Source organism: Mus pahari, chromosome 3 (genome assembly GCF_900095145.1).
Source record: "Mus pahari chromosome 3, PAHARI_EIJ_v1.1, whole genome shotgun sequence".
In the NCBI taxonomy this organism is placed as follows: domain Eukaryota; kingdom Metazoa; phylum Chordata; class Mammalia; order Rodentia; family Muridae; genus Mus; species Mus pahari.
The window spans coordinates 115,364,249-115,389,309 of record NC_034592.1 but is presented as its reverse complement, the minus strand read 5'-3'; the positions used below and the strand labels follow the sequence as shown (position 1 = coordinate 115,389,309).

General features: G+C 45.6%; 1 protein-coding gene across 1 annotated transcript in view; it reads right to left on the bottom strand.

The window, feature by feature from the left end:
- Cds2 (CDP-diacylglycerol synthase 2) overlaps window positions 1–25,061 on the bottom strand; it is a 44,080-nt gene that overhangs the window by 12,636 nt on the left and 6,383 nt on the right. Inside the window, exons 2-3 of the mRNA XM_021192936.2 lie at window positions 1,856–1,992; window positions 969–1,065 (exon numbers count right to left, since the gene is read on the bottom strand). Of these exons, the coding sequence (XP_021048595.1) occupies window positions 969–1,065; window positions 1,856–1,992 (234 nt within the window). The remainder of the gene's footprint in view (window positions 1–968; window positions 1,066–1,855; window positions 1,993–25,061) is intronic.

Below are 25,061 nucleotides of genomic sequence, written 5' to 3'. Positions count from 1 at the left end.
CTATGGCATTTAAGGAACGCTTCAGTCTTCCACTGATTCGCTTTCTCTCATACCACCCCACTGGGCACTGCAGCCCTCCATGTCACACAAAAAATGCAGTCCTGGTATCCTGATTAACCTTTTATTCTAGAGCCTTCCACGTCTCAGCCAATCCTCCTCCCTCTCTGACCTTCAAGCTATACAGATGGGGGGCCCATCTGCTTCCCTCACATCCCGCTGTTAGCATCTAGACCTGTCTTTAAAGGTGGCAAGTGTTGGTTAGACTTTTGTCCACCTGACACAAGCTAGCAACATCTGAGCAGAGCGAGCCTCAACTAAGAAAATGCCTCTACTAGACTGGCCTGTAGGCAAGCATGTGCAGCATTTTCTTGGTTGATGATTGATGTGGAAGAGCCCGGTCCACCGCAGGAGGTGCCATCACTGAGCAGCCCTGGGATGTATGAGAAAGCAGACTGAATAAGCCATGGGGAACAGGCTAACAGGGCTCCTCCGTGCTCTCTGCTTCAGCTCCTGCCTCCAATGTTCTGCCCCGACTCCTGTGTTATGGAGGTGGTCAGGACATGTAAACCAGAAAAACCCTTTCTCTCCTCCCCAAGTTGCTTTTGGTCATGGTGTTTATCACAGCAACCGAAAGCCAAACTAAAACAGGCAGGAGGACTGAACTCCTATGGCCTGCAACTGCTTAATGAAATGTTCTAAGTCTGTGAGTAAAGCCCCAGGAACACACGTAACCAAACCACAGTCTCACACGAACCAACAGCCGGGATCACCACTCATGCCAGTGACCCTACAGCTGGCACGTGGAAAAGTTCCAGGTGCTGAGACAGAGGGTTCTCAGAAACCCTCTGGGACATCCAAAGAGTCCCAGAAGCAACCTATCACCAGGCACTGTCAGCAGCAGACTGGAAATGACCATCCCCCAAGAAAAGCCGAATGCAACATTAACATGGCTTGTCAATGATACTTACAATCATCATCAAAACCATTGGTCCCAGGTAAATGATAATGAAGAAAAAGGCAATCATGGCCAAAGTCAGGATGCCTCTCACCCACCAGTTCTTCCACCTAGGTAGAGAGAAAGATCCATCAGGCACAAGCCTAAGGAGGTGGGACTTGGGCCCCTGAGTGCAGCCCTCTCTGAAGCATCACCTCAGCAGAGGCACGGCTGGTACAGAGGGCAAGGCCCCAGCACCACTGCTCACAGCCGGCACTCGGCAGGTGCAGAAGCCACTAGCACACTCCTCAAACAAAGCATGGCGGCAGTGCAGGAGAGCCAGAGAGAAGGTAGTGTTCTTCCCTTCTGTGTCTACACGAACGGCCTCTGTGGCCACTTCTATCTGAAAAGAGGAAGCTAAAATCGGTTTCCCTGAAGCTGGTGTCTACACAGCATGGCCCTGAAATCACAATAATAGCTGTCTTAGACCACGAGTGCCAACTGCACAATATGCACCAGACTCGTCTACAACAAAGTTATGTGGCAAACCACCCTATTGTCAACACAACAATCTGGATAGGTTTTAGTTCAAATGCATTTTTAAATCAGCACGTAATATCTGTACATATTATGCTGAGAAATGGAAAACAGTTTCCACGGCAAGCTAGTGGTAAGGCTAAGGATTCACAATGCCCCACCCACAGGAGGGACTCAGGGACACTTTCAGAGAATGCTCTGGAATCTCATGACTTATGCTTCTCATGCATGCACACAGCTGGTGTTACGAGGACTGGTTTTAGGGGGTCAGGAGTCTTTGGGTGTATGTGGAGGAGAGAAAATTACCTTGAGCCGGAAACCCTAGGAAACCCTAAAAGCCTCAGTCTTACCCAGCAATGGGCACGTGCACACTAAGCCAGGTACCTTGAGGACAGGTTGGAAAGGGCCCTGTTAAGGACCTCTGGGGTGTCATCTACGGAGGTTGGTAGGGGAGCTGTTTCCGCTCGGCTCTCGCTGTCTGACGCGGTCTCTCCATCTAGCTTTGCTTCGGACTCTGATTCCTACACAACACAAAAACAAAGAGCAAAGGTCAAAACTGCTGGGAACTACTGAAAGTGACCAGTTGTCACGGGAGTCCCAGTAAAGGAACTCAGAGCACTGGCAGAGTGAGGTGACAAGACAGATGGGCCACAGTAATCCTGACATGAGTAGAGATGGGGACGCCATGCACAATCTGTTGACAGCCCCACACCGTGGGCCCCGGAGGAGGTATGAGAAGACCGAAATGGCCTCCAAAGAATGCAGAGAGGAGGCTGTGACTGATTTCAGAGGGCCTGGCCCTGAGCCTGCCATCGTTTATGTATCCCAGGCTCACCCCTATGTCAGCCTAAGCACCCAGAAATAGCTGTCCATTTCTGAAAACCCTGCTCCACCTGCACCTGAACCTAACCAAGGGGGAGAAGCCACAGCCTCTATCACCACTGACCAAGATAGCTGAATACTTTGATATTTCCACTTTATGAAAGGGTCCCCCTCATCCGTAGGGGTTCCTTTTTGTGTGTTGTCTTGTTTTACAGTACTGGGAACTTAAGCCTAGGGCCTTGTTCATGTAAGACTGGAGCATTACCTATCACTCATCTATACCCTCCGGTCCAGGGTAGGGGATTCCCTGAGGAGAGAGAAGCAAATGGCACCAGAGCTGTGTCCCACTCCACTGTCACAGAGGCTTCAGACACTAACACCTCCATGACTGCTCCTCTCAGAGGAAGTGAAGTCCTGGCACCAACAACAGCTTTCCATTCGTTAACATTTACACTCACACCCTCTGGCAACCAACCGCCTGTAGTAAGACTAGATAATAATGCCACGTGGTGGCTATTGTAGCTCTGATCCCTAAACCTCAGGGCTTCAAAATGTAAGCACCTGCCCTGCCCGCCCTGCAATCCACCCACAGACACACTCTAGGAGCATCCAGAAGCCCCAGGAACTGAGCCAAGCACCAGAGAAGGCCCAGCACAGGGTTATTTTTAACTTATCTACCCCGTTGTCAAGGAGACTCACAGAGACTGCTGGGTTCCTAGGCAGGAAAGGACAAAAACAAAGGCTAGTAATGGGGGAGGGTGGGGACTGGTTTCCGGAGAGGATGCTAAGAATCTCTGGCCATATATGGTGGCATGTATCCTTTGATTTCAGCTCCCAAAGGATGAAGCAGGAGACTGCACCGAGTCTGAGGCTTACATGCGTCTACCGTGAATTTCCAAATCAGTTTACAGTAAAACCCTAAAATATAAAATAAAAAGTCAGGAGGTCACAGTGGCACTCGGAAGATAGAGGCAGGCGAATCTCAGTTCAAGGCTAACTTGGTCTATAGAGTTCCAGGAAAGCCAAGGCTAGACAGAGAAACCCTGTCTCAGAAAACCAAAACATAAAATAGTCTCCAATAAATAAATAAAATAATCTTTTATGGATACCAAGCCTGACGTACATCTTCCCTAACCTGATTCTACTTCCTCTTAAAAGAAGAGGAAAGGCCAGGCAGTGGTGGCGCACGCCTGTAATCCCAGCACTTGGGAGGCAGAGGCAGGCAGATTTCTGAGTTCAAGGCCAGCCTGGTCTACAAAGTGAGTTCCAGGACAGCCAGGACTGCACAGAGAAACCCTGTCTCGAAAAACCAAAAGAAGAAAAAGTAGAAGGAGGAGGAGGAAGAGGAGGAGGAGGAGGAAAGAGAGGTATCCTGAGGCTCAAGTCAGGAAAAGGAGACACAGAACACACAAAGCACTATGGCTGCTGTCACTAACTCAGGATGATGGGATAAGGGACCAAGACATGGAGTAAGTCTTGAAGAAGCTGGCCTCAAGGAAGGGAACTCCCCAGGATTTACCAGCCTCCAATGAGCAACCTCAGGAAGTCTTTGAAATAAACACCCTGGAGCCCGTCTTAGGAGCCCTTCTCGCTAGGCAAGAGGCCGATGCCCATTCATAACACCGCGCTCCTACCCACAGCTGGGAATGCTGAAGCTGGCCACCTCAGCTACTCACCCTTACGTCCAGGCACACCAAGAACCTAGAGCCTGCAGTTTTTCTGGCCTCTCCTTAACCCACAGGCACCTCCTTCCACTCAGGAAAGTAGCTGTCGAAGGGAAGCACCCCACAGCAGCTTCCACGATGGCAGAAGACAGACCTGAGCCCAAATTCTGGCCCCAAATAAAAGCAGCACATTCTGGGCAGAAAAATCAGAATGAGGTACTGGAGGGGCTGCTCTGCGGTGACGAGAGCCTGCTCCCTCCCCTTCCAGAGGATCTGAGTTCAGAGTTCAGGGCTCACATCTGTCTGTTACCCCAGCTCAAGAGGTCTGATGCCCTCTCCTGGCCAGACCAGGGACCAACACACATACAGCACCCACCAACATTTTAAGTGTTTGCTTGTTGGCTCTTAAGTCAGAAGTGGAGCCAAAAAGACAGTGGGAAGACAGTTGCTGTCAAGCCGGATGACCCGAGTTCATTCTCTAGTACACAAGAGTAAAAAGAAAGAGCTAACTTTCAAAAAGTTGTCCTCTGGCTTCCACACATGTCCCCATCCCACAAGAAGTAATTAAATATACATTTTAAAAAAATAAAAATTCAGAAGTACAGAAAAACTGTCTGCAGCAGATGGCAGCTCTAGTCCGGGATGGAAGGCTGGGCCGTGTTCACCACACATAGCACAGGTCTCCTTCTCTGGTCTTCCAGTAGGAAGACTCCCTTATCTCACACATTGTTAGGGGAAACCGGGGAGTCTGTGGTAGCTATCCCATCAGCCGCTCCTGCTCCCACCTCTCAGTAACACGCCCAAAACACAAAACACACAGGTCAAAATCAAAAAAAAGACCTTCACCAGCCAGCCAATGTGAGCACCATTCTCAAGTGGTGGGGCAGAGGGAGAACAATGGGCTAGGCACTTGACGAATTACTTGAAGGCAGCATTTGCCTGTGTGACCTCATTTCACACAGGCAGCCCAACCAAAATCAAAGACCCCTTGAGGCAAGTGTGATGTCTAACACACACAGACTACCTGTTAAAGCAAGAATGCATGTATGTGCTCACTCTCCTCTGGGACGCACACAACACATCTGCCAGTGCGTGTGCCAGAAGTGAGGGCCTCTTCCCCTCGGATTTACTTGTTTTTCTTTTATATGTGTGCTTTGGTGTCTGTTGTGGGAAATATTAAAAAACAAACAAGCAAACAAACAAACAGGCACACTCCCGCGCTTGAGCAGACAACGCTCAGCCTTGGCCTGGCTGGCCACGCACTGGCAGGCCATGGCCGACCTGCTTTTATCTCACGGAGACTCTGAATCAGAACTCCAATCTCTCCACCCAGCTCTCTAGGTTCCCACTGGCCGCTGCTACCACACCAGCCCCATATACTTCAAATCCCCCACCGCCTTTGTGGTGCACCTCTGGCAAACCCTCACTTTACTGCTGCACCTTTTTCTCTTGAACCCAGACGAGCTACATGAAGAAAAATGAAACACAGACTTCGTTCAGAAACAATGGTAACTCAGTCTCTGGGCACAACAACTAAAATCTAATCTTGTAAGCCTTATTAAAATCTGATTCCTCTGGTGGGGAATCCTTGCAGATCCGCCGTGACACCAGGAAAACCTAACAGCTATCTTACTATCATGCTGTCCCTGTCCAAAAAGGGAACTAACTCTCTCCTGCTTCCTCTCTTCCTCTGTCCAGCCCGGAAGTCCTGCCTACTTGACCAGTGATTGGCTCCATTATTCATTAGGGGACTGGTTCGCAAGAGCAGCATCAGGCCCATCATAGCACTTTCCCCTTTCTGTTCTAATAAACAAAACTTTCCTCTCAATATAGAGCACAACTACTACCATTTTGTAATCTATAAAGTATAAGGTATAAGATGTATGTCATTAAGATAGAACATTGCCAACTATCATAAATTAAAAGACTTATGATTCTACCTTAACTTATGTCCTGGCTTTAGATAGTATGCCATCTGGAAATCATCCTCTCAAATCTGTTCTCTCAATGTAAATAGTCTGGGTTGGCTATGCAACTATAAGTAGTCTTTCAACCCCGTCAGAAATCCAAGAATGACCAACATTAACTGAAAACATATAGGAAGCCTAATACCACTTCCAGAACTGAGACTAATTGTAGAGACAGCTGCCTGCCTATACAGCCCCAGTAACTCAGGAAGATGGAGCATGTCTTCAGCCTTCTGGTCCAGGATCATCTGACAGACCTTAGAGATACAGGAATATTAAGGACTAGCCTATTCTGTCTCAACAGAACTAAGCTGTCCTAAGCTGTAAATCATGTCCTTTCAAGAACAGTATAGGTCTGCAGGAGAGGTTGGCAATTTTGGCCCTGTGGTGACCTAGCCACAAATGTGCAGCCTCACCTGGGGGTAAGATGCTCAGTTGCTTCTTTGAATCCAGGAATGGGAAGCTGTTAGGAGCAGATCTGTCTCAACAAGTGAATAAGTAACATTAACTGTCACATTCTGTGGATTTCTGATGTTTTTGAAAACCAACTATCTATATAAAGCAATCTAGACTGCTCTCCGTTAACTACTCTCAGCTATTTCTAATAAAATCTCTGAAAACTTTTCTAAAATCTCTGAAAACACCCTAACAATAAACTCAGAGCCATGAATTTTCTATTTGGCCCTTAACTGAGGCTTAATCATCTCAGGTCAGTTTATCATTATAGAAGGACTGGATCTAAGCCCTGTACTTTTAAATTTTTTGCATCAATAGAAGAAATTTATACCAATATAAACATGATTTTTGCATCAAAATAAATTCTGTACCAAAATAAGAAACTATGATTTCAACTTAGTAACAATTAAAAAGATTTCTACAAAATGAGATTATGGCTATGCAATCAACTCTAGCTATTCCTCCCTGTCTCAATTATGACCATTTCTACATTCCCTAAATAACAATCTATAATAACCCCCTCAAGCCCCAAAGCTCAGGAAACTGGGGCAACAAACAACTCTTCATAATTTCTTCAAGCTGAATATGGACTTTGAGATATTTTTAAGGGGGGGTTGGGGTAGAGTTGGTTGGCCTTGAGAAGGCCACACCAATGATTGATTTAGTCTCTGATGTCTCTGTCCTGACTGGATCCAGCTGAAACTCCAGGACATCTGGAGTTCAGGTGGAGACTCACCAAGGCTGTAGATTCTGTGATACACAAATCTCAAAACAATTTTTTAGTATCATCAAGATAGCCTTTTTGTTTGATTCTCTGGAATCTAGTTCTCAGGGGGTCTCCCTCTATCAAATCTGATCCATGGAACTCTGGAAGGTGTAAATAGCTTAATCACCTTTTCCAAAAACACAAAGACAAAACTTTCCCCCAAATCAGCATATCCTTGAGCCCATAATCAGAACACCTTTTATTTAGACCTCTCTCCCAGAGGAATAATATAACCACAAAACTCAAAATCATACCCATTTTGAAAACCAAAACAATCTAAAACAAATGAAGATACTGTGTGTGCCTATACTTAGGCCTTTCCTATCTTGCCAAGTAGGAAAGGACACTCAAGATTCCCACTGAGCACACATTAACAGAATAAGAGCTTCCTGTGGCTGGTTAAACAATCTATACCATCTTTCTGTTTGGCTCTCTGCCCAGAGCCACAGACATATTTTATTAATACCTGTATAACATCTGTCTGTTGAACTCTCTACCTGGAGCCACAGACATAGACGATATCTTTTCAAAGCAGGCAATGATTATCATCACTGCACTCTCTGCTCTGGAGTTAGTGACTAACATCCCTATGCTAGTTCAAATTAAAACAATCCAAAACAAATGAAGTAAACTAAAATACTGTGTCTATACTTAGGCCTTTCCTATGTTGCTAAGAGGATATAAAGCCCAGTATTCCCGTGGACCCACATTAGACATAATATGAGTATCCTGCAAGGCAAGTAAAGCAGTTTTATATCATCTCATGGTTCGGCTCTCTGCCTAAAGCGACAACTTGTTATACCATCTATCTGGCTGGCTCTCTGCCTGAAGTCACAGACATTTGTTCTATTAATACCTGTTCACTGCCCTCTCTACTTGAAGTCAGTGACTAAATTTCCCTATCCTAGTTCCAAACCGCAGGCGAAATTCCCCACATGACTCCGACAAAATCTGTATATAAATCTATCCTAAAAGCAAATAATCCCAATTTTATAAATTCACAGTTCAATCTCTGCCCCAGGAAGTAGGCACCTTCTATTCTACAGCTAACTCAGAGCAGCCTGCATTCACCACAGCAGGTGACCTCAGAGCCTGCCAGCAGTTTCTGTTTCAACTCCTGCACTTAAACCCATGTGACTTGTCGCACATGACTCAGTGCTACCCAGCTACTCACTTTAAAAAAAGAAAAGAAAGAAAACTCTCTCAGGCTAATAATCTTAAATTTCTAGTGCATTCTCGCCCAACATGTTGGTTTGCCACCTGTTGCGGGAAAAGTTAAAAAAGATGAATACGCACGTTCCCACACTTGTGCCTCTGCCCCAGCAGCCTGGCTGGCCATGCACTGCCAGGCCATGACCGACCTGCTTTTATCTCACAGAGACTCTGACTCAGAACTCTACAATCTCTCCACCCAGCTCTCTAGGTTCCCACTGGCCGCTGCTACCACACCAGCCCCATATACTTCAAATCCCCCACCGCCTTTGTGGTGCACCTCTGGCAAACCCTCACTTTACTGCTGCACCTTTCTTTCTCTCTTGAACCCAGACGAGCTGCGTGAAGGAAAATGAAACACAGACTTCGTTCAGAAACAATGGTAACTCAGTCTCTGGGCACAACAACTAAAACCTAATCTTGTAAGCCTTATTAAAATCTGATTCCTCTGGTGGGGAATCCTTGCAGATCCACCGTAACACCAGGAAAACCTAACAGCTATCTTACTATCATGCTGTCCCTGTCCAAAAAGGGAACTAACTCTCTCCTGCTTCCTCTCTTCTTCTGTCCAACACGGAAGTCCTGCCTACTCACCCAGTGATTGGCTCCTTTATTCATTAGATGATTGGCTCACAAGAACAGCACTAGGCCCATCCACAACAGGTGTCTGTGTATATTATGTGCATCATGCAAATACTTATACCCTGGAAGACCAGTAGGGGGGTATTGGATCCCCATGAAATGAAGTTACAGATGAGCCACCATGTGGGTGCTGGGAACTGAACCCAGAACTTGTGGGAGAGCAGCAAGTGCTCTTAACCATGGAGGCATTTTTCTAGCCCCTGGTCTCTCAAGCCCTTCTGAGAGTGGACGTGGAGGTGGTTTCACAGCACAAGCCTGCAGCCAGGCAATCTGCTTCCCATTCGGGAGGGAGGCAGAATGTGTGGCCACCAATGCTTTCTGAGGTACATTCACTTTCTTCCTGAGATCCCGTACCTGGGAGTCAGACCTGCCACCGTAGAGTGTGTGTGGGTGTCTGTGACAGGCCTGCTGAGGGCAGTGTGATCTGCCCAGGTCCAGTCTCCCTCTCTCTTCAGGTCTACCATGCTCTTTTTCCCTAATGCCATGGCCTGAGCTCTTCAAATAAAGCCCTTCCCCAGCAATGCATCTCAGTGTCCTCCTTGAACTCACACCCAAGACCTTACTCAGACTCTACTAAACACACAGTGCCCATACCACTCCCAGCTCACATCCACATGGACAACACACAGGCTCCCTCCGTTGCTACTCAGAGCTTCTGCAACCCTCCTCGCCTCTCTCCTTAATGGGCATAGGTCAGTGCATGCAGAATAGGCTGCTCCCAGTGCCTCCCCTCCTTCCCAGGGCACACTTCCTTCCTAGAAACCCCATTTCTTTCCAGGGCCCCTCCTTTCTCAAGAGCCTTCCTTCCTTTCCCGTTCCCGGGGCCCAGAGCACAGGATAAGCAGAGCAAGCCCCTCAGCCTCCACCCATCCTCCCACAGTTCCAGAGCCAGTCCCAGAGGGGTGGTGATGCTGATGTAAACAGGAAACAGCATCCTCTGTAAGGAAGGGAAACGGGCCCCTCTGGGTCACACAGACCCTTCAGGGAAAGGCAGCACTTAGTGTGAAGGCACATGCAGAGCTCTAGACACCAAGAGCCAAGCAAAAGGCACGAATGCTTTTAAACTGTTACTCAAACTGTGGCCCTGAGCAGCCTTCCAGTTTCTTTCACCCCTCAGCCCAGCACCACACAAGTCTCAGAGCAGCACAGAAGTCTGTCTCCAACAGAAAACAAAGTAGAAGGAAGCAGAGAGACAGTGGGTGGGCAAGAAAGCACCTGTGTCATAGTCTGGGCTTTGCTGGGGAGGGACCTAAGCCGGCAACAGTTCATGCCAGCTCATGCCCACTACTCTTTCTAGGTGGGACTACTGTTTAACTTGCACCGTCTTAGTTAGCATGTCTATTGCCGTGATGAAAACACCAAAAAGAAACCTGGGAGGAAAGGCTTTATTCAGCTTATACTTCTAGATCATAATCCATCATCGAAGGAAGTCAGGACAGGAATTCAAGCAGGACTGGAACCTGGAAAGAGGAGCTGATGTAGAGCCCATGGAGGTGCTGCTGACTGGCTTGTTCATGCCTTGCTCAGCCTGCTTTCTTATAGAACCCTGTACCACCATCGAGGAAAGGCACCACCCACCATGGGCTGGGCCCTTCCTCATTGATCACTAATTGAGAAAATGCTCTACTGACGGAGCTCATGGAGGCACTTCCTCAGCTGAGGCTCCTTCCTCTCTGAAGACTCTAGCCTCTGTTAAATTGACTACCTAACCAGCAGTACACCCCTATTTTCTTCCAATTTCCTCTTAATTCTCAGTATTTCATGAAGGGTTGCCTCCAGTTCTCAAAAGGCCTTTTAAAGCTCCCCATGTGACAGTCTGACCTTTTAGAAGAAATGAAGCTGGGTCTAGGGCCGGACAGAGCCCCTGTGGACTGGGAATCCAGGTAGGTGGGACTCAGCCGACTCCACACCCTATTTCTTTACCAGACACCGATTCTCTTTTGATACTTGTTAAAATCCTCATATTTTATCCCAGTTTGTCTTAAGAAAAGCGGGGACAAGGAAAGAATCAGCGCCACCCACTAGGCTCTCATTCACTTCCACGTGGCAGCTTGTGGCACACTGGTCAGTTATGCCCCTGAAGCTCGCTCCTCTCTGGGGACCCGACAGTCCAATCCATAAGTTCCAGCAGCTGAAATGACTCCACAACTTACAAACTGTTTTTTGCACTGCTTTAAATGCAAATTGCACGTCTCCCCCTGGAGCAAAGACTTAACCTAAGCATAACCTTAGTGCTGAGTACCAACCCTGTCATCTTAAACAAGCCTTTTGGCCATCTGCCAGGGTAATCAACGCCCCCCACTATGGAGACAAGTACAGAGGGAGAAACTGCTAGAGGGTGCTTAAGAGAAGTCAGCCCTGTGTCGATCCTGATGGGAGAGCCCAGTAGGTTTGAACTGAGTTCTTACAGGACAAAAAGATAAAGCCTGCATGTGTATTGCATGTGTGTGGGGTGGGGTGGGGAGGGTATTGTGAGGAAGAACAAAGAAATACTTCTATTCCTTTGCAATACTAATCCCATTTGACAAGTTCATGTGTCTAAAGAAAAGGTCAAAGATGAGTGAACTTCCTCTTTGCCCTACATAGATTAACAAGAAGGGGCACATAGATTTTAGCTCCAGAGAAAGGGGCACTCACAGGCCAGGGAACATCAAGAACTCAAAAAACAGAAGCTTATCCACACTCTTCATGAACAAGCTGGCAATTTTAAGGGCACGGGATTGGCCCAGAGAGTCGGTGCTAACCCACCAAGTCTACCCTGTGTGGAGTCAAGTGCTCCTTCCTGGGATGTGGCTCAGCAGCTGGCTGCTGGGGAGGGAGTCAGAGAGAAGAAAGTTACAGCAGCAGCTCTGCTGGCAACTGCATCAAGTCCCTCCAGGCATCAGGAGAGTTAGGCGCTCAGAGCAGCCCTGAAAGAGAAGCACCAAACCCTGTTGTTTCTGACTTAGTTAAAAATGCTCCACATGCCAAGGTGCTACACACTGGGGTATCAATTCTGGGACCAAGCAGAGCCACTCTAGCATACCCTGCCTGCCGAAAGTCTCAAATCAATACTGAGATCTACAGAAAGAGCACTCAGCTTTCCAAGATGGAATTCATTACAGGCTCCCTTACCAGTGACAGTACTGAAAGGAAAGATTAAGGGTGGGGAGGGAAGGGCGCAGATTCAGCTTTTAAAAACCTAATTGATGGGCTGGAGAGACTGCTCAGTAGGTGAGAGCACTGGCTGCTCTTCCAGTGGTCTTGAGTTCAATTCCCAGCAACCACATGGTGGCTGACAACCATTTGTAATAGATCTGACACCCTTTTCTGGAGTGTCTGAAGACAGCTACAGTGTGCTCATATACATAAAATAAATAATCTTAAAAACAAAACAAACAAAACAAAAACAACCCTATTTGACTATCAACTATCTCCAAACTATTTCAAGGGAGTAAGGGGCATTAGCAAAGGACGCGGCACTGATGACCAACCACATACCCCAGCCAAGTTCCTGCAAAGTGACTGAGAGGTCACCGTGTGCTTGCCTGGCCCGTGATTGACTCAACTCTGCTTTCCCTCCTTCCTCGTCTCATCCCTTCCTCCCAGCCATCTAAACAGGCTCAGTAGTAAACAACTTTGGTCGTGGTACTTTGTCACAGCAACAGAAAAGTAACTAAGACAACTGATATAAACATAAATATCTAGAAGACAGTTTGACAACAGGCCCAGTTAAGAAGACAACAGAAATAACCGTGCTAAGATGCACTTCCGAACATCAGCTAATGCACTGCCAGGAACAGAGAATAAACACAAAGCCTTTTAGAGTTCCCGGTGCTCCCACCCGGCACTACAGAATGGACATGCCTAGGTACATTTCCACTTGTTTCTCAGACAGGTTCAGAAACATGTCCACATCTCAGTCAAGCTAGACTACACACTGGAAAGCCCCTGGAAGAGCTAACACTTGAAAATGCTACCCTCGTGGTAAGAAACAGCTAGTTAATCCAGGCATGGTGGCCACAACCCTGTAAGTCTCAGCACTAAAAGGCTGAGGTAGGAAGTACATGAATGTGAGGCCAGCCTTGACTACACAGCGAGACTGCCACAAACAGAACAGAAAAGGAAGAAAAGACAAAGACAGAAGGAGGCAGGCCTGGCAGCAAGTGACCAGCTACCTGGGAGGGGTCAGATGTGGGAGATGTGAGCTTGGGTTTTCCAACAGAATGGGCAACAGAGAGACCCAGCCTCAGAAGAACCTGCTTTATCCTGTATAACTTCATTAGCTCTTGACAGTAAACATTCATCTGCATGCTTCAATAGAAAATGAACTCTAGCTGGGCAGTGGTGGTGCACGCCTTTAATCCCAGCACTTGGGAGGCAGAGGCAGGCGGATTTGAGTTCAAGGCCAGCCTGGTCTACAAAGTGAGTTCCAGGACAGCCAGGGATACACAGAGAAACCCTGTCTCGAAAAACCTAAAAAAAAAAAAAAAGAAAAGAAAAGAAAAGAGAAAGAAAGAAAGAAGGAAGAAGATGAACTCTCTGTTGGAGGGAGCTTGTTTTACTCACTGCTATGCCCCATGTCTGACAGCCCTAACAACCAGGTAATTCTACAATGGGCGAAGAACCTGAAAATTCAAGGTTCTTGGAACTAAGTCTCAGTGAAGCATTGACAAAGTCAGCAAACTTTTGTGGCCTGATTGAGTCCCTCGGCGCATACTCAAGCAGGAATTTCTAGATACAGACTGTGGGGCATGACCTCAGCAACTCCAGGAGGTGCTGGTTAGAAGTAGGCCTCTCAATCAGAATGTAAGGATGACAGGATAGACTGTGCAGAAAGAATTCTAAACCCCTGAGACAGAATCTCTCAATGAACCACACCAGAGAGGCATGAGAGGCACTGCGTTTGTTCTGCATGGTGACAGCCTATGCTGTCTATGTCCCTGCAGGTTCTTTCTACCCTGAGACCAGAGGACAAATGCCAAGAAAATTCCCAAGACACCACCGAAGCAACCAGCAGATGTATCTGACTCATGCTCAGAGTGCGAATACCCGCAATCCACTGAGCTACCTTCATAATGAGCATCCATTCCCAGAGCACATTAAGAGGGAAAGGCTGAGCATGAAACAGAAACAGCTACAACTGACCTTCGAAACAAGTCACTCCTCAGCTCAGGGAGAAGAAACCTGGGAGAGAGAAAAACAGCCATGGGATCCTGGGGGAAATCAAGTCATCTTGGACTTCATCTTTTTCATCTACAAAAGAGGAAAATTCCTACTTCAAGAATAATTAGACAAGGCAGGCAGTCTTACATGCCTTTAATCCCAGAACTTGGAAGGCAGAGGCAGGTGGATTTCTGAGTTCAAGGCCAGCCTGGTCTACAGAGTGAGTTTCAGGACAGCCAGGACTATACAGAGAAACCCTGTCTTGAAAAAACAAAAAACAAAAAACAAAAAAAAAAAACAAACAACAACAACAAAAAATAATTAGACAAAACATGGCTATATTTTTTTCCAAGTAGAGACCCACTGGGTCTTGAAATTAATTTACTGGGTTACAAACACACACACACACACACACACACACACTGCCAGAAAGTAGGTTGGCGGCTCCCACGGGAGAGGTCAGTGAACAGAAGAGGTCATCACACAGAAGCCTCCCTACAGGAGCCTCCCCAGGGACTGGAAATGTTGTCTGATCTGAGGCTGCTGCAGAGATGTGCTTAATTTATGAAAAGTCACTGGGAAAGTACAGCATGTGCACGTTTCTGTTATAGTTCAACAAAAGAGTCACAGGAAGGGCAGCCGTGACAGCGAAATCCAAGAGCAGCAAATTCTGACTTGTTCACAGAGAGTTCTGTGCTTTGAAGCTTTAATTCCCAAATCCCGTGTATAGACAAGCTGACGTCCACAGATGCAAACCCTAGTGATGGGGCCAACAGGGGTGTGGGGGCAGACAGAAGACGTCCTTTTTAAGAGAAGCTTGGGTTTGGGGGCAAGGCTCAGCAGGAGAGCACTTGGGCAGCATGTGCCAGGCCCTGCGCATGACCTCCAGTACCCCCACCCCCTCCTCCCATGGCGGGATACAGTGCACTCTGAAAGCCTGGACAGGCTGGCAGGCTCACCTGCAGTGTCCTCTTTTAGAAGTCTGACCTCCCTGCATAATCCTCAGGAGGAAGAAAAACAACCAATAGGGCAAAGCTTCAGTCTGAAGATTAAGTCTCAACAGAGCTCAAAGACTGAAACTGAAGGGCATCAAGACAAGCAGGAAATCCTGACTTGGAGAAAAAAATGCAGATTACTAGCAACTAAAGACTACAGTCAGCCCACTGGCCTCAAGTCCTCAAAGTTAGCATACCAGAGGGGAGTCTAGCAATGTCTGACTAGAGGAAGGGCAGCAGCTTAGTGATCCCTTGGCTTCTCCTCCTAGAGTCAGCCCATACAGGGAAAACACCTTAAGCAGAAATATCTAAATCATTGTCGACACTGATACAGATCTTAAAAGGAATTTCATTTTAAACCTGGTTTATATTTTATATTTAATAAACTCAGTTAATGTGGGACATCTTGGTAAATTTTCATTAGAAATAATATTTAAATTTTGTCTACTAACCAACCCAGAATAATTAATGTTCAAAATTATATTTTTTATTAACTTGGGTTTTTAATTACCCTTCTGAGATAGGCCAAAAAGTTAAATATTTGAACCACTTGATTTTCTTAAATCCTAAGCATTTTTAAATAAAACACTAGGGTTGTGTTAATGTAGCATTAATGCATATTTTACCTGGTACTTCAGCACTAAAATAAAACACAGGCCAATTTGTGCTTCACAACACATCAGTCACTAAGCATAACAAACTAAGTCAGAGGCCAGGTTCTCACTGCCCAAGTAGTTGCTAATCTTCACAGCTGATTTAGCACCAACTCAACCTCAACTCCTGACAAGCCACAGGTGCTGGGAACTGGGTCCAGCCATGGGAAAGGAGTTCATGACCAAGTCTGCAGGAAAGCCAAACCTGTGTGTCTAACCCCTGGGGCAGCTGAAGAAATTTAAGACAAGAACCCAACTCCAGAGACCATGTGCTGAGAAGACAGCAGGAGATGCCACCTACTGGGGGCGTGGACAGTGGTTTCCACAGGAGCAAGGGGAAGAAAGGAGATGTGGAAATGGGTTGCAGGAGTCCAGAGAGATTCCCAGAAGAAGCTGGAGTTGATCTGGGTGTCAGAAGACTGGGGCTCTGTGACAGTCACTGCACACTGCTCCGGGATGCTCCTGCTCCGGGGATGCAAGCCTCAAAGACTTCTGGGCACTGCCACTGCCTCCTCTCTACAAAAACAGATGCAGAGAAAGGCAGGTTCTCCCTGAGGCACTCAAGTCTTCCTTCTTTGGATGACTCTTTCACCAAACCCAGGGAGAAAACTGACTTGGGAGATTACATGTTCTGCAAGGCCAGAAAGGAGAAAGTTGATCAAGGTCACATGATCTGCAGACCCTTCCTCATTAACGTTTTCCTGGGATGCATACATAGACAAATGTACAAACTTCATGAAGGTATCTTCAACATGGTTTCAGTCAAAGGGTGTGTGTGTATCTATTAACTCAAAACCCAGTCAACATTTTAAATGCATACGAAAATCCTCACAATAAATTTCACATAACATTCAAGAAACCATCCATTCTGCAAAGTACATGAAATTTCAACCGTGTAGTCCCTGTCAGTCAAAGCTACTGACATTTTGAAGCTAGCATTAGTAGCATGCTCTCTGCAGCAATTGATGGTGAGATACTTTATTTAGTTAAAAAACAAAAAGAGGGACTCAGTGGTTAGAACACTTGTTGCTCTTCCAGAGGACCTGAATTTTAGTTCCCAGCATCCAATGTGGGGGTGGCTTACAACCCTTTGTAACTCTGTCACCAGAGAATTCCCCACCCTCCTCTGATCTCAGGCACACTCTCACACACACAAATACAAATAAATATGTAAATATTTTTAAAACACAGATCCAATATTTAAATAAAATGTCTCATAACCCCTCCAATTAAGTCTTGTCTTGTCTTATAATAAAGTGTCACTCTGCCCACAGCTTGACTGTCCAGAGCCTATAGGACAACTAAAGCGTGACTGACTGTATGACAGGTACTGAGGGAAACTGTACCCTCACTGCAACCCCATCCAATCTAGAACACTGGGAGCAGTGGATGTGTCACTGCACTCAAGATCTGATGGATCACACACCATTACTTTTATACCCAAGACAGTGACCACTTTAGTCCTCTGCTCCGTGACAAGCAAGGAACATGCTTTGTTCATTATAGTGGCTGTTCTTAATGACTAAGGTCTTTATTACTTGTTTATGTAGATCCATCAAAACTTGCCATGTAGCCGGGCGTGGTGGCGCACGCCTTTGATCCCAGCACTCGGGAGGCAGAGGCAGGCGGATTTCTGAGTTCGAGGCCAGCCTGGTCTACAGAGTGAGTTCCAGGACAGCCAGGGCTACACAGAGAAACCCTGTCTCGAAAAACCAAAAAAAAAAAAAAAAAAAAAAAAACTTGCCATGTTATAAATTAAAACAGAAATTTCTGAAATACAAGAATACAAGTATTGTGGTTCCTCAAAAAAAAAAAAATTAAAGTTAGAATGACTTAGGTTCCAACAATTCTGCTTCTGGCTATACACCTAAAAGCATTGTAAGCATGATGGTGCATGCCTTTGATCCCAGCACTCAGCAGGCAGAGGCAGGTGGATTCAAGGCCAGGCAGAACACAGTGAGTTAGTTCTAGGGCAGCTGGAGCTACATAAAGACCCTGCCTGCTTGTACTGACAGCAGCACTTTTTGCAACACTGACTACTGCATAGCTTACGTTGAATAAATACTATATATTGAATTTGTCCTCCAGAGGCTCTAAATATAGAATTTCTTTTTTTTTTTTTTTTTTGGTTTTTCAAGACAGGGTTTCTCTGTATAGCTGTGGCTGTCCTGGAACTCTCTCTGTAGGCCATGCTGACCTCAAACTCAGAGATCCCCCTGCCTCTGCCTCCTGAGGTTTGTACCACCATGCCCAGCTAACCTTCTGATTCTTGAACTCTTAAGAGAATGAAGACTGTTTCTATAAAACATACTCGACATGGGACTCATTTCCAGAATGGATAAAGTACCCTCACAAAGCAAATGGAAATGCAGCTGGAAAGAAAAATCAACACTTCAGTGGTGGAACTGTAAGGAAAAGTGTTCAGGACTGGAGAGATGGCTCGGCAATTAAGACGCTCACTCTCTTACAGAGGACCAGAGTTCATTTCCCAGCATCCATTGAATGTCTCATAATTTGCCTAGAACTCCAGCTCCAATGAATCCAGCACCCTCTTCTGGTCTCTGCAGCCACTGGCCCATGCACAAAAAAGCAAAATAAAAATCTTTAAGACAAACAACAAAGACAGCAGTTCAGCCTTGCATTGTAGTTTACACCTTTAATTCCAGCATTAGCAAGACAGAAGCAGGTAAATCTCTATGAGCTCCAAGACAGCCAATACTGTACAGTAAGACTCTTAAAAAGGAAAAGAGAGTGTTAAAGAAAGTTGAGTTTATTTACAGTACAATAAGGACCCACTCTCAAAGAGCCTAAGGAGTGTGCCTATAGTTCCAGCTACTAAGGCCTTGTAGAGGATGGTTTGAGAATTCAGAGCAAGTCTGAACACAGCAAGAACACACCTCTCCTTTATTCTAGGTTTCTGTCTGTCTGTTTGTTTTGTTTCTTTAAGACAGGGTCTCACTCCTGAAACTCACTATGTAGACCAGGCTTTCCTCAAACTCAGAGAGATCTGCCTTCTCAATACTGGAATAAAAAGAAAAAGGCATGCTGGCTCTCACCACACCCGGCTAAGACCATATCTCTTGCCAAAATAAAAAAAATTAAAAGTATCCAAATATGTCCATTAATTTTATTTATTTTTCTTCATAAGCCTGATGGGCTCAATATTCAATAAAGTTCAGAAATCATTAATCTTCTTTAAGTCATTATGTATTGAGTAGTTTTCCTTCCTCCCTATCTCTACCTTCCCTTCCCACTCCCTGTCTAATGGGTGAAGCGAAGCATCTCTGAGCCACATATTTACGGAAGCAGCCAGGCTATTGGTCCAGTGGTGGTTTTTTAGTGTATTCTTTTGTCCTTTCAATTTCCTGTCAATTAGCCTTTACAATCGAAAATTCTGATAACTTGCGAGTGGGATTTTCCTAGAAGACTCCTCTATCAGAAGCTACGGAATGTATCTGGTATCTCTCTGATAGCATTATTGCTATCTCATCCCATTAATTCAACAGGCTGAAACTGTTCCATTATTGTTTTTGTAGTAATGGAGATTGAATCTAGGGCCTGACCACTGATCTACATTCCCAGTCCCTTAATACTCTATGACTCCTTTACCACTTTTTTTTTTTCTTTTTTGATATCTTTTTTTTTCCAATTTTTATTGGGTATTTTCTTCATTTACATTTCAAATGCTATTCCCCAGAGTCCCCTATACCCTCCCTCACCCTGCTCCCCTACCCACCCACTCTCACTTCTTGGCCCTGGAGTTCCCCTGTACTGGGGCATATAAAGTTTGCAAGACCAAGGGGCCTCTCTTCCCAATGATGGCCGAATAGGCCATCTTCTGCTACATATGCAGCTAGAGACACGAGCTCTGGGAGTACTGATTAGTTCATATTGTTGTTCCACCTATAGGGTTGCAGACCCCTTCAGCTCCCTGGGTTCTTTCTCTAGCTCCTCTATTGGGGGCCCTGTATTCCATTCAATAGGTGACTGTGAGCAACTACTTCTATGTCAAACGCAGACACTATTGCATACACCAGCAAGATTTTGCTGAAAGGACCCTTTACCACTTTCTAAGAGAAACTTGCCCTCATCAACTATCTGATTACTCTAAAGGTAAGCATGGTGGCTAGTTTTATGTCAACTTGACAGACACAATCTAGGGTCATTTTAGGCCTCTATCAGAATGGCCTCTGGTGCATTTTCTTGGTTGATGACTGAAGTGGAAGAGACCAACTATAAACATAGCCATCCTGGGCTAGTATTCCTGGGTGCTTAAGAAGCAAGCCAGAAGGAAGGTCTCTTTCATGGCGTCTGCATCCATTCTTGCCTCCTGGTTCCTGCCCTGTTCTTCCCTTGGTGATGAAGTGTGACCACAGAGTTGGGCGCTGAAATGAACCCTCTGTTCTACAGGCTGCTGCTTCTGCTGTGGTGTTTGATGACTGTAGTAGAAACCTAACCAAGACACCCAGCTGTAGCTGCTGTGGCCACTGCTTCTTTTTGTTAGTATGGGACACGGATTCTTTGTATAGCCTTAGCTGTCCTGGAACTTGCTATGTAGACTTAAAATTCAGAGATCTGCCTACCTCTGCCTCCTGAGTGCTGAGATTAAAAGTGTGTGTACCACATTTGGCTTACCAATATTAATATTTGTAAGATTTAATTCTGGGACCTGGAGAGATGGCTCAGCGGTTAAGAGCACTGACAGCTATTTCAGAGGACCTTAGTTCAATTCCCAGCAACCACATGGTGGCTCACAACCACCTGTAATGGAATCTGATGCCCTCTTCTGGTGTGTCTGAAGACAGCAGCAGTGTACTTACATAAAACAAACAAATCTTCAATAATAATAATAATAAAAAGATTTAACTCTATGTAAAAATAAAAGTATCCTATTCAGATGCAACTGTGCTTTTATGTTTAATGAACAAAAATTCTATGTATAGCAACTCCTGGGGTCAGGGAGATGACTTGGTGGGTAAAGACGTTTGCTTCCAAGCCTGAAAACCTGAGTTTGATCCCTGAAACCCACATGATGGAAAGGAAGAATTCATTTCAGAAAGTAATCCTATCACCACATACATACCATGGTATACTCAACCCCATACAGAAATGTTAAAAAATGCAATTTGAGTTAGCAATGGTGATGCATGCTTTTAATCTCAGCACTCAGGAGGCAGAAACAGGCAACTCTCTTGTGAGTTCAAGGCCAGCCTGGTCTACAGAATGAGTTCCAAGACAGCCAGGGTTACACAGAAAAACCCTGTTTCAAAAAGACAAAAAATAGCCAGGCCTGGTGGCGCAGGCCTTTAATCCCAGCACTCGGGAGGCAGAGGCAGGCGGATTTCTGAGTTCGAGGCCTGCCTGGTCTACCAAGTGAGTTCCAGGACAGCCAGAGCTATACAGAGAAACCCTGTCTCGAAAAACCAAAAAAAAAAAAAAAAAAAAAAAAAAAAAAAAAAAAAAAAAAAAAAAAAAAAAAAAAGACAAAAAATAAAATAATAAAATGAATGTGTATACGCATGCATGCATGGATGTGTTAATGTAGATGCTTGTATGTGTGTGTATATCTATGTAAAGGACAAAGGGCAACGCAGGAGTCAATTCACTGTGTTTTTGAGACAGACCTGTCATTAGCCTGGACCTCACTAAGTAAGCCCCAGAGAGTCATCTATCTGTCTCTGCTGTCACACTTCCAAAATTACAAGCTGTGCCACCACGTCAGGCTTTTTTGGATGGGTTTTGGTTATCAAACTCAGTTCCTCAGCCCATGTAGCAAGCAATTTGATGGCCAAGAAGCATGTCCCCATCCTTAAAACAAACTTACGAACTTAGTTAAATGTTTGATTTGTTAAGCTACCTTATTTGCCTATATATCCAGAGTTGGGTAAACATTTCTCTGGGGAAACATGGTAGCCTGCTCTAAAGTATGCTTCGTACAGAGAAGGAAAGACAATGCCTCAAAACCATCAACAGGACATCATTCCCACAGACTGCTCAGAGGAAATATTAAGCCAAATTATACAGAGCTACAGAATAATGCGGGCAGGCCAACCCCACATCTGCACTGCCACTGCCAGGCTATAATACAGTAGCTCTTGAAAAAAAAAAAAAAAAATCAAGAAACACACTGTGGAAGCTACCAATTTCCTGTAAAGGAAATGCATCCAGCAGTTCTAAACAAAAGAATCTTCCAAGGAGAGCGATCATGCATGAATGGAAGAGTTTAGTGTTTTGTTGGCGGGTTTTTGTTTGTTTGTTTGTTTGTTTGGGTTTGTTTTTTGCTTTTTTTTTAAAACTAGAACTATCTTATATAGCAATAGTTATAACAGCCAAACATTTAAAACAATTTTAATTCTTAACGAATTTAATAGACTAAGGCACAACACAAAACACAATAGCCTATAGCTTTTACGATTATGAGAGAGGGGCACTGGAGATGAACTAAGCAATCAGGAGTACTTGCTGCTCTTGCAGACGTTACTTTGGTTCCTAGCACCTATATGGTAGCTCATCATCTCCTGTAATTCCAGTTCCAGGGGATCCAACACCTTCTGGCCTCTGCAGACTCCTGCACATATGTGGTGCACACAAACTCATGCAGCCACATACACATAAAAATAGTAAGGTTTTTTTTTTTTTTTGGGGGGGGGTCTTTTTGAGACAGGGTTTCTCTGTATCGCCCTGGCTGTCCTGGAACTCACTTTGTAGACCAGGCTGGCCTTGAACTCAGAAATTCACCTGCCTCTGCCTCCCGAGTGCTGGGATTAAAGGCATGTGCCACCACGCCCAGCCAGTAATTTTTTTAAGTTTAAAAAAAAAAAAAAAATGGTGGCTGAAACAGGTTAGTGCGCTGTTTTGATGTGACAGTAGCAGCTGCAACCCAAGACCCAGGCAAGATGGCGGGCAGTCCAAGAGGGAGAGTCATCTGCTTGTGTCTCACAGACTGGGCTTCCCAATCTCAATAACATTGACTCCTGAGAGCAAAGACCATGCTTTATAACAGATTCTCCCCAAATGCTGGGAATTGGTGCTGCCAGATTCTACAGGCAGGACTGAGGTGAGCTGTGTCTGTGTGGTGAAGGGCAAGCTGGTTCATCTTTTATGAAGAGGTCTATGGGTTAGCTGGGTGTGGACGTGGAAGAGGATGACAGCGAAAGATGCTCAAGGCCCATGATCAATGACATGGAGGCATCCAGCAGGAGGCCCCACAGAAGACAGACTTTGTTCCATAATTCACAGAATAGCTTCACAAGTGCTAGAAGATACAAAGCACAGATGGGCTAGAGCAGCAGGAGCTGAGAGCCCATCCTGAAGCTAGAGGAGGCTCAACGTGAGGAGTTTCCAAGAGCGAAAGCATCAAGTCCTGAACTCCGGGAAATGAAATGTGCCAGGCAGCAGATAAACCTGAGCACTGGGCTGGGCAGAGAGGAGCAAGGAATTACAAGACTAACAGATATCTTTTTAATAATTTAGATTCATTTATTTAGTGTGTATGTATGCATGTGTGTGCACACATACACATGCTACATGTATGGAAGTCATACATACAATAGTTGGTTGTCTTTTTGTAGAATGCAGGGATCGGGCTGTCGGACTTGGCATCAAGCTTATTCATTGGGGCCCGAGGCTAGCAGATTTCAAGCCTAAGTAGCTGTAGGATCTGTGGTTCTAGCTGAGGAGGAAAAGAAACTATAGAAACAGGGTCAGCATAGAGAACATGACAAACTCAGGCATGAGACAAGCCAAGCTTGCACTTAGGAAAAGACAGAGGAATGTGTTCAGACCGTTGAACCACAGGACTAGTCAGGACACAGATGGGAGGACACAGCAGTAAGTCAGTGGGGGTCCACGACAGCCATCTTTCACTATCAGAGATTCAAAAACAGAGTGTAGCTGGTAAATCCTAGGTCCCAAGAGTGAGTTTGTTTGTTTGTTTGTTTGTTTGTTTGTTTTTCCAGACAAGGTTTCTCTCCATAGCCCTGACTGTCCTGGAACTAGCTCAGTAGGCCAGTCTGGACTCTAAGTCACCTGCCTCTACCTCTACCTGCCTTTACCTGGGGTTAAAGGTGTGTGCCACCAACATCTTTTCAAACTCTCAACCAAGTCTTCAGGAAAGTCCAAGATGGCTCTATGGGCACCCTATTGCAAAGAGGGCTGCACAGCACAAAATCAAAAGGACATCTGATCTGGGCAAGACAGGTCAAGCCGTCCCACAGATACCAGCACCCAGAGCTCATCAGCTCACCATGGAAGGGGTGTCTCTGGGAGGTAGGAGGAAGGAACCTCCCACTGCACCCTTCCCTCCAAATCCTGACCCAGCAAGCACTGCCACTTATAATAATTTGATAAAATTTAACTTTCCGAGGTCAGGCAGCCATGTGGGCCCAATGCCATCCCTACTGATGGATAAACATGAGGTCAAAGATCAGTGACTGGCACAGGGAAGGTGGCACATGGGGCGGTGGGGTGGGGTGCCTCACTACTCCCCCAGTCAAGCAGCTACTAGACAACAGGCCTTGGAGAGCTGAAACCCTGCTTAATGCCAGGAACAAATCAGCATTCATTCAACAAGTCTCTGGCACACTTAATAGTCAAGAGCCCAAGCCTCTTTTCCAAACTAGAGGAGTGAGTGGCTGTACTTTTTTTAACCCCGCAGCCTCTTGGGCCACTCAAGGACCAGAAACTGTCACAGGACAAGTGCAGATAGGCAAGCTCTATGAAGGAATTCAATCAGCCTATATAACCTCAGAAGGACAGACAATTGTGAAAACTAGAAATACTGGACAGACGCTTTCAAACAATCTAAAGAGCCGGGCAGTGGTGGCGCACGCCTTTAATCCCAGCACTTGGGAGGCAGAGACAGGCGGATTTCTGAGTTCAATGCCAGCCTGGTCTACAGAGTGAGTTCCAGGACAGCCAAGGCTATACAGAGAAACCCTGTCTCAAAAAAACAAAAAAACAAAAACAAAACAATCTAAAGAATGAGTATTTATACTGTGAAATGTATCACAAGATTCACTTTCAATGAGTTTCTCAGCCAAGGTCAGTGACACTTGCCTGTGATCTTAGCACTTAGGAAGCAGAAGCAGAATGATCAAGAGTTGAGGGCTAGCTTAAATTACGGGAGAGACTTTGTCTCAAAAAACCAAGGGCTTGGCTAAGAGATGGTGACCTGAATTCAAACCTAGGAACACAACCTCCACACACTCACCATAGCATGTTTACCTACACACACACACACACACACACACACACACACACACACACA